The 20,152-nt window shown below is 36.7% G+C and overlaps 1 protein-coding gene across 3 annotated transcripts in view; it reads right to left on the bottom strand.

Annotated features, from left to right (window-relative positions):
• LOC107155032 (cat eye syndrome critical region protein 2) overlaps positions 1 to 19,784 on the bottom strand; it is a 52,230-nt gene extending 32,446 nt beyond the window's left edge. For 2 of the 3 annotated variants that reach the window (XR_007342144.1, XM_048787721.1), the window contains exons 1-3: positions 4,213 to 4,344; positions 2,130 to 2,269; positions 1,210 to 1,314 (exon numbers count right to left, since the gene is read on the bottom strand). Coding sequence is in view for 2 of the 3 variants with exons in the window: in XM_048787721.1 (XP_048643678.1) it covers positions 1,210 to 1,314; positions 2,130 to 2,185 (161 nt within the window). In the remaining variant the exon portion in view is untranslated. Of the gene's footprint in view, positions 1 to 1,209; positions 1,315 to 2,129; positions 2,270 to 4,212; positions 4,397 to 19,600 lie in introns of those variants that run through there. The other variant, XM_015500812.2, reaches the window with a different exon arrangement.
• Between the last annotated feature and the right edge of the window lie 368 nt (positions 19,785 to 20,152).

The following is a 20,152-nucleotide window of genomic DNA, read 5'->3' as shown; positions in this document are numbered from 1 at the left end:
TTAAAAAAAAAAAAAAAAAAAAAAAAAAAAAAAGAACATGTGGACCATGTAGAATCCGGAAACAGGTAGTTACCATCTAGTCAAATCAGGGAAAATTAAGCGGAATGCTGATTGAGTTAACAAAATCAAATTCTGATGGATCTACATAATCTGATTTTTTAGGAATGTGTTTTTGTGGTTAAAAAAAAAAAATCACTGAAAAAGGCTTAATCCAAGCATTTAGATAAGTACTTACAGTTTATAAACTTACTAGGAAGAAACTGCTTATTCTGTTAACAGAAATTTTAGGAACGGGCCACACTTCCATTGCTTTATAATGATAGACCTGATTCTTAAGTGAAAAGTATATTTATATAGTATAGGTCAGATTGGGTCAGATTCTGAAATATACTCATATCAAGATTCATATGGTAGTCTTTCCTAAAAGATAATGACACACAAAAGAAATTATTTTCAATACAAGAGGATGCCTTTTCCTTTGCTAAAATTAAGAAAATACTTTAGATTTTCACCTTTTCTTTATTGTAGGAAATTGCATTCTACATAAAATAAAGTATGTCTGGGCATGTTAAATGCTAAGTTCTCTGCTGAGAAATAATTAACCCCTGACCTCAGATATGATAGGTAATTCTACTAACATGCTGATCAGTTAACAGGTAACCACAAAATTAATTTGCTCTATCTTTCTGTATAAAATGTGTGGTTCAATAAATTCTTAAATGTTTGGTATAACAAATGTTTATCAAATCTTTACTATGGGGCTAATTGTAGAGTGCTTGCCTAGCACTGGTGCAATTCTCAGCACCACATATAAATAAAAAAATAAATAAATAAAATAAAATGTCCATCAACAACTAAAAAAAAAAATGAAAGTTTAAAAAAAAGCAAAACACCTTTACTATGGGTCAAGCATGATTTTCAGTTTGTTACACTGGCATGCACTGTTGTGTTCAATTTAATCCTCATTAAATGGATAATCATAATTCAATAAAATAACAGGCTTAGGGAAGGTAGGTAACTTTGTAGAGATCATGCAGCCAGGGCTTCCTGGTTCCTTAATGTACACTCAACAAGGACTCTGACCTTGGGTCTCCACAAGCAAAGTCCCATGTCCTTCCAGAGGCAAAAATAAAAGATGAAGAAACAAATGAAATGAAGGATCCTCCTAGCATGAAGGCATGTGACCAGAGAATAACAAGACTTTCTCACCTTGCAATAATCTCCTCCTGTAGTTTCTTGCGTTTGGGGGGCCTTCCTCTTCTTTTTCCTGTTTTTCCAGGAACACTTGAGACATTTTTTTGTCCTTCACTTTCCCTAAGAAACAGTATGGTCACACGTAATTCTAATATAACTAATTATAGTATTTCTGGTCATGAGGTTACCAAAAAGGATTAAATGTAACAAAAACAAGGAATGGGGAGGGTAAAATGTCTTCCATTATTATTAAACAGTGGAACCAAGGAAAACTGACATTTTGCACTACGTAAGCTCTACACCTTCCTAATAGTAAGCATTACTCCTACCAACAAGGAAGTCTAAATAAAATAACAGGCAAGCATTGTTCTGGAATGCTGTGGCGAAGAGGTCTCTTATTTAGGAAGTACTCAGTAAAGCTTACATTTCAGGCCATCATTTAAAGTTCTCTGGAATTAGGCTGATGGCTCCTAACAGTCAAAGAGCAGAATATCAATTCTAATAGAAAATGGAGTACTTGAGGCATGCCTATGAAAGATGAAACTGTTACATACATAACTGTGCTGTTCAGAAGAAAATGGCTGTATTAAAATAGTCTGTAGTAAGGTAGTGGTACTCCTTAGAAATCACCATAGCCTTGTGAAGAGGCTATGGAGTAATTCCTTTTAATTTATTTATGCATTTATTTATTTTGCATTGCACCCAGGGCCTTGCACATGCTAGGCAGGCTCTCTGCCACTGAGTTATATCCAAAACCCTCATTTTAATTTTTGTATGGTAAGACTCCTTTCCTTGTCCATTTCCTTTTAGGCATGCTAATACAATTAATTCCTTCAAAAGAGAAAAAGAAAAAAAAAGCAGTGATGTACTGATGTAGGATTCTGATGCACTTAATTTTAACTGTAGCTGTCACACCCTGACATTAAAGACTGTACCTGCTCAAGGAGAGTTCGCCATTGGACTTCCCTTGTACTGGGTCCTCTTTGTACATTCGTGTTCCATAAAAATACCAGTAGAGGGCCCCAGAATTGTCTTCCCCCAGAGGTTCCACACGGAGACTGTCTGCATCCAGGCCCTAGACCCAAAAGGAATTGGGAGTTTGGGAAAATGAATAAAATAAAAATAGGAAAAAACTAAAGTGATTCAAAATTCAACTTTAGCCTCGTATTTTAAAATAACCAAGTATCATATTTATTTTTTGATCAAGACAGACGAAAGAGAGACAGAATGGGAAGGGACTACCTTCTTTGAAGAACAAGATATGGAAATATCTCAAATGTTCCCTACCCTCACCACTGCTCCCATTTCACCAAAAAAAGCTATCCTGCTGAAGGGCATCTAGGTTGGTTCCACAGTTTAGCTATTGTGCTGCTATAAACATTAATATGGCTGTGTTACTGTAGTATGCTGTTTTTAAGTCCTTTGGGTATAGATGGAGGACAGGGATAGTTGGGTCAAATGGTGGTTCCATTCCCAGCTTTCCAAGGAATCTCCATAATGCTTTCCATATTGGCTGCACCAGTTTGCAGACCCACCAGCAGTGTATGGGTTTGCCTTTTCCCACACATCCTCGCCAACACTTATTATTGGAGTGAGATAAAATCTTAAAAGTAGATTTGATTTCCATTTCTCCAATTGCTAGTGATGATGAACATTTTCTCATATTTGTTGAATGATCGTATATTATCTTCGGATAAGTGTGTGTTCAGGTCCTTGGCCCATTTATTGTGTTATTTGGGTTTTTTTTGGTGTTTAACTTTGAGTTCTTTATATACACTAGAGAACAGTGCTCTATCTGATGTGTGAGGGGTAAAGATTTGCTCCCACGATGTAGGCTTTCTATATTACTCAGCAATAAGAGAATACAATCATGGCATTTGCAGGTAAATGGATGGAGTTAGAGAAGATAATGCTAACTGAAGTTAGCTAGTCCCAAAAACCAAATGCCGAATATTTTCTCTGATACAAGGCTGATTCATAGTGGGATAGGGAGGGGGATCATGGGAAGAATAGAAGAACTCTAGATAGGGCAGAGGGGTTAGAGGAGAAGTTATGATGGTCATATGAAGACACAAATTGGTGTGAATATACTTTGTACACAACCAGAGATATGAAAAATTGTGTTCTGTATGTGTATTAAGAATTGTAATGCATTCTGCTGTCATATGTATATAATTAAAAAAAATAGTTCCGGTGAATGTTTTTTTTAATTTGGTTTAGAGGTGTTATTCTCATTTTACAACTAAGTAGTGTTAAAGATGTTTCAAAGGTTTTGTCTTGTGTGATACTCTACCATAGCTCTATCATTACCCACAGCCACCCCTTCCTCACTTATTGCTGTGCCTGATCCATACTGGCCTTCCCAGAACTGCTGAGGTCCTCAGCAAAGAGTGCACTGGATTACATGATGATTCTTTTTTAAAAAAATAATAATTATTATTTTAATTATAGTTGGACACAATACCTTTATTTTATTTATTTTTATGTGGTGCTGAGGATTGAACTCCAGGCCTTGCACATGCTAGTGAGCCTTCTATCGCTGAGCCATAACCCCAGCCCTACATGATGATTCTTAGGAGTCCATCCTCAAAGCTGGTGTGTGTATAGGGGATAAACTTCACTAGCAAAACTAGTTTCAAGTTCCAGAGTTTTCAATAGGTATTTTAATTATGCTCAAATTTAGACCTTGGGAAATAAAATTCAGTGGTTAAATTAGTTACAGTATGAATAAGTGCCTCTTTTTGGTCCTGACTCAGCTGGGATAAAGTGCATGGAAAGAAGCACAAAACCAACTAGAAATTAAATCAAAACAACATACTGCCATATAGATAACGCAGCTTCTGTTCCTTTGGCTACAGGGTCATGGTTGTGTTCACAGTGTCACTGTCAATTAAGAGCATACAGACAAGCCACCCAAGCCAAACTCTGGCATCTCGTATTAGCTTTAGTTTCATGTTCTGACTAAATTCCTCACTGCTGTTTTTAATTGCTCTAGAGAAAGGACTGCCAGTGAAGCACCTTGAGGAGGTCAAAGACATCATCTGCATCTAGCCGATAATCACAGAGCCGGTGCAGGATCTCCACACGGGTGCGAAGAGGCAAGTCCTGGAAACTGGCTTCTCTCAGAGGATTGGGTTTCCCTTCTTCGAGCTCCCATCGGTAGTTGATGATGTCCTCCAGGTAGCTGTGGAATGTCTGAGGCCTAACCAAACAGCCCCAGACATGAAAATGCATTAATATAAAACAGATGATGGGTAGAAACAGGGAGAGAGAGGTGAGTTTGATAGCTGATAAGTTTATGAAAGGTTCTGAAAGGAACTATGAGGACCTCAATGAAGCTATATGTACTAGACCCTCTATAAGTTTAGTCAAATTTAAAAGAAGATAAAAACGTTGAGAGAGTTTTTCACAGAATAAGTTGTTTTCCTTTAAACCAGACAGCACATTCTGGTCAAATAGTTAAAAGTTTTATATTATCAAAGATATAAATGTGAAGTGGAGGACAGTCGCATACTTTGCTCATATAATTAAAGAGACTCTATGAAAATTATTTAGTTCAAAATTGGATCCATCCCACAGACTGGCACAAAAAATAATCACAGAGTCTGCCCAACTATTTAAGGTTAAGATACCAAAATTTGAAACTGGCTTATGGCAGAACATGAGGAGCTACTCTAATATGCAACTATATTATATTCTCCCTCTCCCTTTTAAGAGATGAGGTCTCCCTTTGTTGACCAGGCAGGCCTCAAATTCCTGGCTTAAACCTCCTGAGTATCTGGGACTATGGGAGTACTTAACTTCTAAAACCAAATATATTTACTTTTTAGTTGTAGGTAGACACACAATATCTTTATTTCATGTGCTCAGGATTGAACCCAATGCCTCATGTGTGTTAGGCAAGCACTTGACCACTGAACCACAACTCCAGCTCAAATGCTTAATTTTTTTTAACATTTATTTTTTAGAAGTACTTGGAGACAATACCTTTATTTTGTTTATTTATTTTTATGTGGTGCTGAGGATTGAAGCCAGTCGCATGTGCTAGACAAGCGCTCTAAAGCTGACCCACAATCTCAGCCCCTCAAATGCTTAATTTTCTTAATATTTAATTTTTTAGGTGGATACAATATCTTTATGTGGTGCTGAGAATCAAATCCAGTGCCTCACTCATGCTAGGCAAGCACGCTACCACTTGAGCCACATCCCCAGCCCCTCAAAAGCTTAATTAAAAAAAAAATTATTTATTTGTAGATGAACACACAGTATCTTTTATTTATTTTTATGCGGTGTTCTAAGTTCTCTCAAGGCATCTCCATACCACTGAAATTAGTCTGAGGCTGCTTTGAATATGTTGAAGGGGCATTCCTTGGAATGCCCAGATACTAGGGCCAGGACCTCAGAAGGATCCCAGCCCTTTTTAAATATTGTATTTACAGACAGGGTCTTGCTGCATTGTTTAGGGCTTAAATTGCTGAAGCTGGCTTTGAAACGGAGACCCTCCTGCCTCAGCCTCCCCAGCAGCTAGGATTACAGGCTGTCACACTTGGCTGATGTGTAACTTTGTTTCTTCCTAAGGGGTAAAGAGGAATGAGGCCCTATCAGTTATCATTAAATTTTAAGAAGAGTCATACCCATGTTGACTTACAACTATGATAGTTACATCTGTAACCCTTATTGCCATGTGTGGTTCAGAAGCACAAGCCAGCCAGTCCCACAATATGTCTGAACAGTGTGGTTCTCTGTGTCATCAATCTGTCTGGAAGCCCTTACCTGACTCAAGAATTGTATGCTTTACAAGGCTTTCCTACAGCTCTATTATCCTACTCAGTTTCAATTACACCATGTTTGTTCTAAGTTCTCTTGAGGCATCTCCATACAACCTTAACCAAATGGTACTGAGGGCTCACAATGCAAGATAATTCAGATCTTGTACAGATAAACCTTCTCATATAAATCTACTTAAAGATGGGGAGGGGGACTTTTGAAGGTAAATGTACTGGACGGAGTAAACTGACACCAAAGGCTCCTTTCCACTCCTGGCTCTTAACCCTCTGTAGGAAATAAAACCATATACTCTCAACCCTAGAAAAACACCAACACAAACCAAATTTTGCATATCTTTCAGATTTTGCTATTTAAAGGAAGAAGAGGGTGGTAGCAATGTACTCCCCAAAATAACTGTGTGAACTAAAATTCAGTTCTAGAGTTTACATTACCTGGAACATTCATTGATTAACTCATCCATTCAGCTCAGAGCAATTCCCTCTTAATGACTTAAATACCTCCCATCTTTATGAAATTATCCTTAATTAAAAGAAAAATTATTTGAATATGGTAACGAGGATATCAAACCAATGAAGTTTGAACACAATAAGATCAACATTCCCTGTTGTCTGACAAAAACTCCAAACACTCTTAAATGACCAATTTTCTCATTCATTTTCCATCCTAAAAAAATAGCAGGAAAGACAACTGGTTGTTTTTTTAATAAAATATTTATTTTTTAGTTTTAGGTGAACACAATATCTTCATTTTATTTCAATGTGCTGCTAAGAATCAAACCCAGTGTCACACGCATGCTAGGCAAGTGTGCAACCACTTGGGCCACATCCCCAGCCCCACAACTGGTTATTGTTTAGTATCATGTGAAGAAGAAGATGATACTGGGTAGTAATTACCTCTCTGTTCCTTAGAGATTGAGAGATACAGGATGAAAATAAGGATGAGTCAACTTTCAGCATTAGGCATTCATTTCTTAGAACCCCAACAGAGAGCCTCAGCCTGCTCCAGACAGAACAAGCTTCTACTGGTGAGCCATGATGGCATGACTAGGTGCTGGGTTTTCACACAAGTCTCAGCTGGCTGGAACTGGCAGAACTTGTGACTAGGCAGGGCAACAGATTTTATTATCTGCAACCTGTTTTGGAAGATCACAGATGAAGAGTTCTCTGAGGCAAGCAAAGGACACAAAGGACAAAAAGGGACAAAAATCCTTAGTCTCCCTGCAAAGGAATAATTAAGGCATGGCATCATGCTTAGTATACAATGTAAATGAAAAATAAAATCACATTCTCCTATTTGCTGTGCCATCTGCAAAGCAAAGGAAGCACATGCACACATAGTTAAGTCACAGTTAATACAAGTCCTAGACTGAAATAAACATCCCAGTTCTAGTAAAACAACAAAAGGCTCTATAAGAAAATTTAAAGGGTGGCGGCATAGTTTATTGGTAGAACTCATGCTTAGTATGCGCAGGGTCCTGGATTTAATCCTGTGCACCAGAAAAACGAACAAACAAACAAACAAAAAAACTGATAAAGCGGGCTGGGGTTGTGGCTCAGCAGTAGAACACTCGCCTAGCATGTGTGAGGCCCTGAGTTCAATCCTCAGCACCACATAAAAATAAATAAAGGTATTGTGTCCAACTACAACTAAAAAATAAATATTAAAAAAAAAAAACTGATTAAGCATTTATTCTTCAAGAGCATAAAATGACCCAGGCCAAAATAATTAAAATAACAGTTTTTCAATAGGGCCATATGGTAGCATCACATCCAACATACCTAAAATTAACAAGATAGTCAAGATACTAAAGTATGGTTACTCTTCCAGGCATGGTGGCAAATGCCTATAATTCCAATAACCTGGGAGGCTGAAGCAGGATCTCAACTTTGAAGGCAGCCTCAGCAACTTAGTTCAAAAGAGAATGAAGGCTCTACAGTGGTAGAGTAACCCTGGACTCAGTCACAGGTACGGAGGGGTGGTGGTGGGAATCATAACTATTTCAAATTAAAGGAATATCTTATTAAGTGAAAATCAACACAAAACATATTCTCTACTTGAGAAACATGTTTGTAATACAAATTTTACATGTGTTTATGAATGTTTATGTTGGGTAGTCAAAGACACCCAACATGCAATAACTTTGAAAAGATAAAATGTAATAGAAGCTAGATGGAACCCTAAACACTATTTGTGTAAAGTAGAAAGTCAGAAGTGAAAGTTTTTCTTTGTGAAGAGGTACAATAAAAATTTTGGATAGCTTCTGATAATTTAAGGGTGCATACTATAAGCCCTACACATATACACAAACACAGAAACCAATAAAAGAAAAAATCATGTAGCGCAACAAGAAGCATTATAGAACTAACAGAGGAATGAATAAACATCAGGAAGCACAAAGAAAGATGCGATGCTCTTCATCAGTAATCAATTGGGAAATGTAGTTCAAAAAGATGGCAAAGAGATACTACTACACACACACATTATAATAGTGACATCAAAAAGACAGTAACTGCTGACCAGGCTGTGAACCAATTAGAAACCCCCAAACACTGCTGGTGGGAATAAAAACTGGTTAGGCTGCTTTGGAAAATTTGACACATTACTAAAGTTACAGTTACCATATAATGTAGCTACTTTGAGATAACTGAAAACATACATCCAAAAACCAGTTAACAAAGATTTAAATCAGCCTACTTCTTGAAGTCAAAAAATGGAAACTGCACAATGTCCCTCAACTGATGAAGAAATAAAATGTATATTCACAATTTATTAGGCTATGAAAAGGAATAAAATAATAATTTATACTATAACGTGGATGAAAATTGGAAACATCATGCTGAGAGAAAGAATCCTGACACAAAAGGCCACTTCCTGTATGATTCCACTTCTAAGAGATACCTAAATGCTGGGTAGGGTGGAGCATGCCTGTATAATCCTAGTGAGCCAGGAAGCCAAGGCAAGAGGATGGCAAATTCAGGGCCAAACTTGGTAACTTAGTGAGACCCGGTCTCAAAATTAAAAGGTCAGGGGATGTAGTTCAGTGATAAAAGTGCCCTGGATTCAAACTGCAGTACAGAAAGGATGGGGGTAGGGGCCACCTAAAATAGTGAGATGTATAAAAGCAGCAAGCAGAATAGTGACACTAGAATTGCAGGGTTAGGGGAAATCAGGAGTGAAGAGACTTCGAATGGGTATGAGACATCTTTGTGCGGGTGATAAACATGTTCTGTAATTAGTAGTATGGACACACATTTTATGAATTTATTCAAAATCAATGAAGTGTATACTCAATCTCAGAAGAACAAATGGGAAAATAATAACACTGAAACCCACATTAAACAAATTGGATTAAACATTCCAAACAAAAGGCAGAAATCAACTACAGGTCATCTATAAAATGTAATTTAAATACAACGAGGATTAAAAGATAGAAAATTATATACTAGGCAGAGTGGCTTGGAAAATGAATAGGCACTGGGGATATAGCTTCGTGGTAGAGCAATTGCCAAGAATGTCTATTAAGTTGGTGGATGAGTTGGAGGCCACCCAGAGCAACACAGTCACACACACCACCACTACCACTACAGCCCCGCCCCCCAGTGGTGGAGGCTGATTTGAAAAAAGTATTACATAATAGTAAATTAATGAACCATTTCACCAAGAATATAACAAAGTTATCATCTAAAGAAACAATTCTCAATCACATGCAGAGAGTTTAATATCTCCTTCTCATTAATGAGCTAGACAAAAGAATCAATAAGGACACATATCAACAATACTAATAACCTGAACTAATCGATCTTTTCAGAATACTACACAGAAAAGGTCCAGAACACATATTCTTTTCAAGTATATCATGAAATATTCACCAAGATAACCACATGCTGGGAATAAGTCTCAATAAGCTTCAATGGACTAAAATATTACTGAATATATTATCTGAAAACATGGAATTAGAAATCATTAAGATATCTAGAAGTTAAGTAATACATTTTTTTTAGAATCACGGAGAAATAAATTAGAACATGTCTGTGAAAAATAATGAAGACAAAAAGAAAACTTTTTCCCAGGGATATTTGTAATGTTAAATGCCTGTATTTTAAGATAAAATAAACCTCAAAACATAGGGGGAAAAAAAGCACAACTTAAAGCCAAAGTAAATAAAAGTAATCAGGAGAAAAAAAAATTATTAAAATAGAGAGCAGAGTCAGGTGCAGTGGTGCATACCTGTAAACCTAGCTCTCTGGGAGGCTGAGACAGGAGGGATCCCAAGTTTGAGGCCAGTCTCAGCAACTTAGCAAGAAAAAAGAGTGAAAAACAAACAAAAAATATTATGCAAAAAAGTATAAAAGTAGACAACACTTATCAAAAAATGATGTAAGAAACAAATCACCTGAATACCTTTAATCTACTTAAGAAAGTAAACAATAATTACAAATATAAAAGTTGGCCCAAAGAAAATGACACGTGGGATGGACAGAGTGGGGCACATCTATAATCCCAGCAGCTCAGGAGGCTGAATCAGTTTGAGTTCAAGGTCAGCTTCAGCAAGGCCCTAAACAATTCCATGAGACCCTGTCTCAAAATATAAAAAAAGACTGGTCAGGGGTTAAGCATCCATGGGTTCAAAAGAAAAAAAAAAATGACAAGTGCAAATGGGTTTCACTAGTGAATTATTTCAAAGATTCAAGGAAACCTTTGAAAGAAATTACACAAACTGTCAGAAATCAGTGGAGGAAACATTTCTAAATCCATTCCAAGGATTAACAAAAAACAAACAAGTAATATTCCTCAAAAACTTAAATGCAAATTGAAATCAGTGCTATATAAAAGAAAAACACATTATCATACTTAATGGCTAAAGACTCAATGCTTTCTTGCAAAGATTAGGAACAATACTATATCACAAATCAGCAAGTGCAAGTTGGTCATGGAGGCAAGTAATTCCAGTGACTCAGGAGGCTAAGGCAAGAGGATCATCAAATTCTAGACCAACCTCAGCAAATTTAGCAAGGCCCTAAGGAACTTACTGAGATCCTATCTCAAAATAATAAGGCAAAATGGTTAAATGCCCCTGGGTTCAATCCCAGGTACCACCCCCCTCCAAAATAAATAAATAAATAAATAAAAGCCAGTGAAGAACAAGTAGTTCAAGATATATAGAAAGGAAGAAGCAAACCTGTTTTATTTGCAGGCTGCATAAAAAAAATCCTCAAGAATCTATAACAAAACCAGTAGATCTACAAAGCAAGATTGTGGGAATAAGGTCAATACATGTAAATAATTGTATTTTATAAATAACAGCAAAAAAGAGCTAGCAAATAAAGCAATTCAACTGGGCTGGGGTTGTGGCTCAGCAATAGAATGCTCGCCTTGCACATGTGAGGCCCTGGGTTCGATCCTTAGCACAATATAAAAATAAACAGATAAAATAAAGTTATTGTGAGTCCAATTACAACTAAAAAATATTCTATAAAACCAATTCAACTGACAGTGCTATTTAAAAATATAAAATACTATATAAATAAGAAGATGTCCAATATCTTTATGGTGAAAACTACAAAATACTGCCAAAATAAAAGACAAATGGAAGGCTAGGGATATAGCTCACTTGGTAGAGTGCTTGCCTCCCACGGTCAAGGCGCTGGGCTCAATCCCCAGCACCACAAAAAAAAAAAAAAAGAGAGAGAGAGAGAAAGAGAGAAATGGACAGACTCATATCACACTCAAGGATTGCAAAAATAAATTATTTAAGCCATCCATTCTTCTAGCAAGCTTCTTGGGAAGAAATTTACAAGCTGATTTAAAAATTTAAATGAAAATGCAAAGGACTTAGAATAGCCAGAATGACAAAAAAAGCACTAGAATAAAGTTGGTGACCTTACCCTACCCAATTTCAAGAAAGCCAGATACTGTGAACAAGGATAAAACATACATGTCAATAGCAAGACCAACACAGACAACATATATATGTAAGAAATGACCCTCCAACCCACATTGACTTCATACCATGGACAAGCAATACTCCAAAGTGCATCAAGATGTGTACAACCCTGAAACTAAAAATTCTATAAGAAAACATGGGGTTGTGGATTGGTGGTAGAGTGCTTGCCTTGCAAACGTGGGGCACTGGGTTCAATCCTCAGCACCGCATAAATAGATAGACGGATAGACAGATAGATAAAATAAAATAGATAGATAGATAGATAAAGGTGCTGTGTCCATCTACAACTAAAAATTAAAAGAAGAAAACACAGGGAAAAAAATCTTTGTGATATTGAGGTATACACTGATTTCTTAGGAAAAAGGAAACAAATATGAAATACATGGAAGAAACTGGTAAAATGAACTTCAACTAAACCAAATGTCTGCTTTCTCAAAACCCATAAATGGAAAAGTAAGCTACATGCCAGGACAAAAATATTTACAATGCACTGTATGTCTGACAAAGGACTCATGTCTAGAATATATAATGATTTCTTACTAAGGTAAGCACTTCTAATGATGAATTGATGAAAACAATTCACAAAGATGTATGATTGAGCATATGAGAATGTTCAACATTACTAGTCATTGGGAAATACAAATTAAAACCACAATGAGTTATCACCTTAAACATAATGCTGGAAAATAGTTTGTAAAATAGTTTGGCAGTTTCTTAAAGATAAGCATACTCATAACATATGACTAGGTAATTCCCAAGAGAAATGAAACCACATGCTCACACAAACATTTGTGTGGAAATCTCCACAGCAGCTTTATTCATAATTGCACCAGATTAAAACCAAATAAAATGTCCATTAACAACTGAACAGATAAATTGCAGTGTACTTCTCACTGGGTGCAATATAACCCCTCACTCTCCCAAAAGAGAACAACTGATATAAACAGCAATCCAAAAGAACATCACCCATACATTAGGCTGTCTTAAAGGACTTAAAAAGAATTAGAAAGCTAGTTAAAATTTAACAAAAGGTGGTAAAAATGAAGATAATGGTAGCCCAAAACAGACGCTTGGATGGGGGAGGGTTGAATGCAAAGAGATATTTCTGCATTCTAGCTCATTTTAAATACCTAAAAAAAATAGCTGACTTGAAGTTTAATTTCAAGAAGATCCCAGAAGACAAAAGTATGAAGTGTTAGAATGTTACTGGCACTGAGCACAGTGGCGCAAGCCTGTAATCCCAGAGACTAAAGCAGGAAGATTAGAAGTTCAAGGCCAGCTTCAGCAATTAAGACACTATTCTAAATAAAAAGGGCTGGGATTCAGCTCAGTGGTAGCATATCCCTTGGTTCAACCTTCTCAGTACAAGGGGGGAAAAAATCAAAACTCATGTTTAAGTTTTGTACTGGGGGCAGGACCTCTAAAAATAAAAGAAAAAAACCCCAGGTGTCATGATGGTGCATACCAGTAATCCCAGCAGCTCAGGAAGCTGAGGCAGGAGGATCACAAGTTGAAAGCCAGCCTCAGCAAACTTAATGTGGCCCTAGGCAACTCAATGAGACCCTGTCTCTAAATAAAATTTTAAAAAGGGCTAGGGATGCAGCTCAGAGGTTAAGTATACCCCTGGATTCAATCCCCAGTACCAAAGAAAGAAAGAAGAAAAAAGAAGGAAGGAGGGAGAGAGGGAGGGAACAAACAAGTGATACCTTACTAGTGGTACTTCAAGTATGTATGGCCCTGGACCACCACCAGCTGCATTACCCACAACTTATAAAGCATGCATATATGGTGATGGGTCCAGCAAAGTTTTAACATGATGATATGGGTAAAAGATGATATGGATGTTCCCTATATTCCAAGAATATTCCCTTTAAATGCCAACATTTGAGCTCTTCCATTAATGTTACTCTTTCTCTGCTTAGCAGGTATAGTCACTGCTCTGGACTGTGTTAACCATCACATTGATTATCTTCATAGATCTTCCAAATATATGTAATCCTCATTTGCTTTTCTTTATTTCACATTTACAAAAAACAAATCACTGGTATGAATACTTATTTTATTTGCTCAACCTCATTTTTGTGGCCTCATTTACCTATGGTAGTGTACACAGCTATAAGAAGGCTGCCCTTGGCTCTAAGGTGCCAGTATAGTCAAGTGTGCGGACTTTCCCAGAATGGGTCTGAATCCACCAAAACAAGGAGAGTCTTTAGACGTCCTGAGAGTGACAATCACAGGAGTCATGTCCTATTGCTTAAAGGTAGGTCCTGCCATACTCAAGGAGAGGGTAGGCCCAGAGATCCTCTTCAAACCACCACAACCATTAAAATACCACTTGAGTAGCTTTGTTTTGTTTTTCTTTAGATTTGTTTGGAGGAGGGTTTATGTGGGCAGTGGGTGGCTATGAATCAAACCCAGGACCTTGCAAACACTCTACCACTGAGTCACATCCCCACAACACTTTTAACCAGAAAATGAACACATACTTTTCAACTCAGATTTTATTCTGAATGTCTCTACAGCACCACAGATTCCTAAATAAAACAAATACAATCCAGTTAAATCAAAGTTTTCTTACTGAATCCTACTGTAGTATTCAGAAAATGTTTAGATGTATGTGAGACTCAACAGAGTACAATGGAAGACAAGAAACAGGAGTCAGATGACTTGGATACTTGTGCCAGTTTTGTTTCCCTTAGTTTCCTTGGGTAAAAAATTAACTTATACTAGATGACAGTGAAGGTTCCTTTCATGTCAAAGATGCTAATTCTGACCTGCAGATTAATTCAAAAGGAGAAAACCATTTTTCAGCAGAGGTCCCTGAATATAATTCAGGGGCGTCCATGAACTTGGCAGGGAAATATTATTTTCTTACTTTCATAAAGCTACACATGATGTTCACATTTCTTTCAATTATGAATGCAGGAAAACAACCCAGAGTAATTTTATTAGTACCTATGTATTTTGCACCAGGAGATACTGATATCATATTATAGATACTGTAGATATTCAAAGTATCATTTATGTTCAATACTCAAAGAGAGTAATCTTGAGAAATTGTAGATGTTCTGCCAGAGCAGGTAATTTTTTTAAAAAAATATTTTTAGTTGTTGATGGACCTTTATTCATTTATTAATTTATATGTGGTGCTGAGAATCAAACCCAGCTCTTCACAAATGCCAGGGCAAGTGTTCTACCACTGAGCCACAAACTCAGCCCCAGAGTATGTAATTTAATCAATTAAGTAACTCTTCATAATGTCAAGACTTTTATTCTGTAACACTCCATTATTTTACTGTATAACGGTGTTCTACTGTAATTCTAATTTTGTGATTTCAAAACATTATTTTTAGATGGGTTTCATCATTTTCATTAAAGTGCCAAAGAAGAACAAATCATTAAAAAGAGCTAAACAATCTTGTCTTCAAGGAAAATCTTTTGGTATTCTTTTTACAGCATGTGAGTTGTGGTTAAGGGCTAAAGGTCTACGGACCAAATCTACCTTACTGTCAATTAAAGGCTATGCAACTGTAAGCAATTAATCTCACAATAAATCTTTATTGGCTGGGTGAGGGAGAACTTTCTATTATGAGCTTGCTATATGGATTAAATGAGAGTTCCTGAAAATCCTTCAGAGCAAGGCCCTAACACAGCATCATGTTGTTCTCTAAAAAGCAAAAATCCCAGTTTGGAGAGATCAGTTCAAATAGGGGTTCCATAATCCAGTTTCTAGATTGAGTTAATGAAAACAGAATAATAACCCATTTAATTTCACAAAAAATAGAGGCCTACCAACTGACCCGGGCGGGGATCAAAATTTGGCCTGTGAAGAATAGTTTTTTTTAAAACAGCCTGTGAAGAATAGTTTTTGTTATTTTTAATGGTTGAGGGGGGAAAATTCCGAAGAAACACAGGATTTTTTAATTCTTATGTGGTGTTGAGGATTGAACGGAGTGCCTCACATGTGCTAGGCAAGAGCTCTATTACTTAGCTAGAGCTTCAGTGTCGCTTATCAGTCAAAATAGTTGTTTCATACTATAATGACAGAGATAAGCAGCTGTGACACATCATATGACTCACACAGAAAAGGTTTCCTGGCACACTCTGAAACCTGCAAACTGTGATTACAATTCATGTATAAGGCTCTGGAGTCAACATCTCCAGAACCAAAAATATAAAATAAAAGTGCAAATTACAAAGGCTAAAGAGACTTGGAATCAATGCCTACTTTATATTCTGCCTTGGTAGAAACTAATGCCAGTTTCTAAACATTATAATGTATACTTTATCAAGAATGTTCTAAGGTATTCTGTACTCCTGAATTAGATAATTTAATCCTCATTGTAACTTTTCTGGGCATTGTTATAATCCCTTTTACATATGAGACAAGTTATACACAAAGAGATTAAGAAACTTACTTAGCTCCCTGTTTATAGGTTAAGTCCTACAGCCAAAAAAGCAAGCATTCACTTATCCAAATTCTCTTTCTTTAGAATGAGATGAAAGTAAACTTCAGAGAATACTACATATGTATGCATTCACTAATTACACTTGAGTCACCAAGGGTGAAGCAAAATAACTATCACTTTAGATAATTCTCTTCAGTGGAAAGAATAAAATCTATAGAAATGTTCTTTATTCTGGAGGTTCCATTACACAGATATAGGTTGTGGCTCAGTGGTAGAACACTTGCCTAGCATGTGAGAGGCACTGGGTTCGATTCTCAGCACCCCATGTAAATAAATAAAAGAATGATTCATTGACAACTTAAAAATTACTTTTTAAAAAAAGTCAGTAATCAAACAAAAGTAGATAACTAATACAGCACAAAACACACATGACGATTAACACTGCAAAGGACAGACGGAGAAAAAAAAATCAACAAGATAATTAAATAAATAAGGTTAACAAGTGATATATAGCATATTCTACATTTCAAAATGTCAATGTGATTGTACACTCCCACTCCTGGTACTGGAGGCTGAACCCAAGGGCACCATGCTATTGAGCTGTATCCCTTGCCCCTTCTATTTTTTTTTATTTTTTTATTTTGAGGCAAAGTCTTATTAAGTTGCAAAGGCTAGCCATGAACTTGTGGTCCTCCTGCCTAAGTCTCCCGGGAAGCTTAGATTATATTCCATCATGCCCGGTTTGATACACACACACACACACACACACACACACACACTTTTTTTTTTTTTTTTTTGACAGGGTCTTACTAAGTTGCTNTTTTTTTTTTTTTTTTTTTTGAGAGAGAGAGAGAGATTTTTCATCTTTCTTTGTATGTGGTGCTGAGGATCGAACCCGGGCCGCACGAATGCCAGGCAAGCACGCTACAGCTTGAGCCACATCCCCAGCCCTGATTATATTTTTTTAAACATTTTTTTAGTTGTCAATGGATTTTTATTCTGTTTATTTATATGTGGTGCTGAGAACTGAACCCAGTGCCTCATGTTAGGCAAGCCCTCTATCACTGAGCCACTATCCCAATCCCGGTTATACTCTTAATGGCAACAATTAATTAACAGTCTATTTACAAGACTGTGTCAGTCCTAAATTAATAAAGCTGTGACTTTTTACTGAGTGATATTAAAGGCTTGAATAAAAAACCAATCTTGCTGGGCAAAGAGGCACATGCCTGTAATCCCAGCCAAGGCAGGAGGGTCTAGAGTTCAAAGCCAGCCTCAGCAAAAGCAAGGTGCTAAGCAACTCAGTGAGACTCTGTCTCTAAATAAAATACAAAAAAGGGTTGGGGATGTAGCTCAGTGGTGTAGTGCTCAATCCCCAGTACCAAAAAAACCCCACAATCTCAATATTGTAAAGATGCCATTTTGCCCAAATTTCCTCATAGGCTTATTAGATTTTAATCAGAATAAGAGGATTACAGAATTTCTTATAGAACATGACAAAAATTGTGTAATCTTTATCTGGAAAGAACTAACAAGCAGGATTAGGTAAAACCAATTTTAAACAAAAGCACAATTAGAGAGACCAGCCCCATCATGAAGACTATACCATAAGAGCCTGTATGGGAAGGCACAGAGCACTTTCTCACACCAAGTTTTATGTTCTGAAGATACACCATATTTTGCTAAACCTTTATCCCAGTAATTGTGTAATCTGCAATTATATAATAATTTCTGTAATTATTAGTGGAGTATTCCACCCCTACTGCAGCACAAAAATGTAAGCTTCAAGAAAGTGTTTTCCAGGACCCACTGGCAGGCATATAGATAGTGAGCCATGTCCAGAGGTAATGAGTATTATGCAATCAGATACTCTCACACACTGATGGCTCAAGGATGAAAAGAACTATCACTGTGTTGGGCAGCCTGGCAATTAGTTACAAAATCTTAAGTGGGCATTTCTTCTGAGTGACTACACACTTTCAGAAACTTATACTGAGGAGATAAGTTGTTTCACCTAATAGATTTTATATAAGGCTACCCATTATAATGTGTTTTCCACAATTAAAAGCTAGACCTAATATGTCTACTTACAGGTTGGATCTGACAATGACATTTAGAGAAAAGTTGTTTATATAAAAAGTGGTTGCTATAGTGAAAGAAATTCCAGCAAAGAAACTGATTTATACACAGAGTATGAATACAGCTACATTTTAAAGACAATCAGAAACTCCCAAATCTTTGTCCTAAATAAAAAATGGAAGAATACACTATAATACACTTTATCTATCTTATTTTAATTAGTATTTATAAATACAACCTAAGTCTTCCAGGGGGTAAAGTTGTTATATTTATGAATCCAGGAAGCAGTAACTCTTGTAAGGAGTACTGAGAAAAATGACATTTCGTCTCTCTTTCTCACCTTGTGAGAAATCTATTGCAGATTAATATAATTAACATAGATTCCCAGCCTTAACAGGTTACATTCATTACAGCAAAAATATCTGAGATATCATCTTTGACAGTCTGAAAAATACCAGCCATTAACAATCCCTAAATGACAACAGAGAGCCAAGAGACTGGGAAATCCACTAGGCCTAGCCTTTTTAAAAAAAAGTTTGTCCTATAGTTCTGTGTAGAAATGTAGCAAAAAGTGCAATTGTTGGGATCAAAACAAAGGGATAATCCCTATAGCCATAGCTAGCCAGGAGGTTGAGGCAGAAGATCACATGAGTCCAAGGGTTCTAGACCAGCCAGAGCGTAAGCCCCCAGACCCCCTTCTCAATAGCAAAAAGCAAAACAAAATAGGATGGCTCTTAATATTAGGAAGCTCCTATATTTTATCTGTGTAGGCAGATAAAATATGTTCCAAATCTCTATATATCTAGAAGGCACTGGAGTGCTGTTTACTTGGCAGCATAAGCGTAAGGGAGCTCAGAGGTCAAGTAAATTACACTACTACCACCAGTTATGTGAACAACAGAAGAAATACAAACAACAGAAATATTGTTAGGCAATGTTTTACCAATATTACAAACCAAAATCAGAATAAGGCAAATACAACAGAAAGAAATTCTACACTCAAGTATGTTAGGTGGTTTAACCATGTGTAAAATATTAGTAAAAGTAAGATAAAACTAGAATTCATCTGTATATACTCAAGCCTACACTGTTATATACTAGCTAATGATGGATTCTGGAAACATCATCAAGACTTATTAATTAGTTCCCTCTTCAAGAAATACTTAGTAAGACCAGGATTACTCACGTGATATCCCTGCGTTGATAGCAGCCCTGAAGCAGACAGGCAATCAGGTCACTGATAAACTCCACGTCATCTCTGTGAAGGGCTGCCTCTAACTCCTGAAGAAAAGGGGGGAGGGGGGAAGAGATATCAAATACAGAGATCAAAATCCACCTGCCCCTTCCTACACCGACATCACAGATCCCAATCAACAGAATGGTCAATGGAGCAATAAGGCTTACTATAAATCAATTCTGCCCTTCTTTCCATATTACTACTAAAAGAGCAACGGGAGTTTTAGCTTTCTGGTTTCCCGTGGGAGTTATTTCTCTCACTGATCCTTACCAGGTTCCATTCCTTTACCTGTGTACTGGAAGAAATATGCATACTTCGTTTTTACTTTTTATTTATTTTTATGTGGTGCTGAGGATCCAACCCAGCACATGCTAGGCAAGCGCTCTATCACTGAGCTACAACTGCAGCCCCTGCACACTGAGGATCATGTAATTGATTACAAAGTATTCCTCATTTATTTAACAGTTTTAATAGATAAACTACTTGCAACAATTTTAAAGA

The sequence above is a fragment of the Marmota marmota genome, unplaced genomic scaffold, assembly GCF_001458135.2.
Source record: "Marmota marmota marmota unplaced genomic scaffold, marMar, whole genome shotgun sequence".
NCBI classification, from domain to species: Eukaryota; Metazoa; Chordata; class Mammalia; order Rodentia; family Sciuridae; genus Marmota; species Marmota marmota.
Note: the sequence above shows the minus strand (reverse complement) of the source record. Positions and strands in the feature narration are given on the sequence as shown.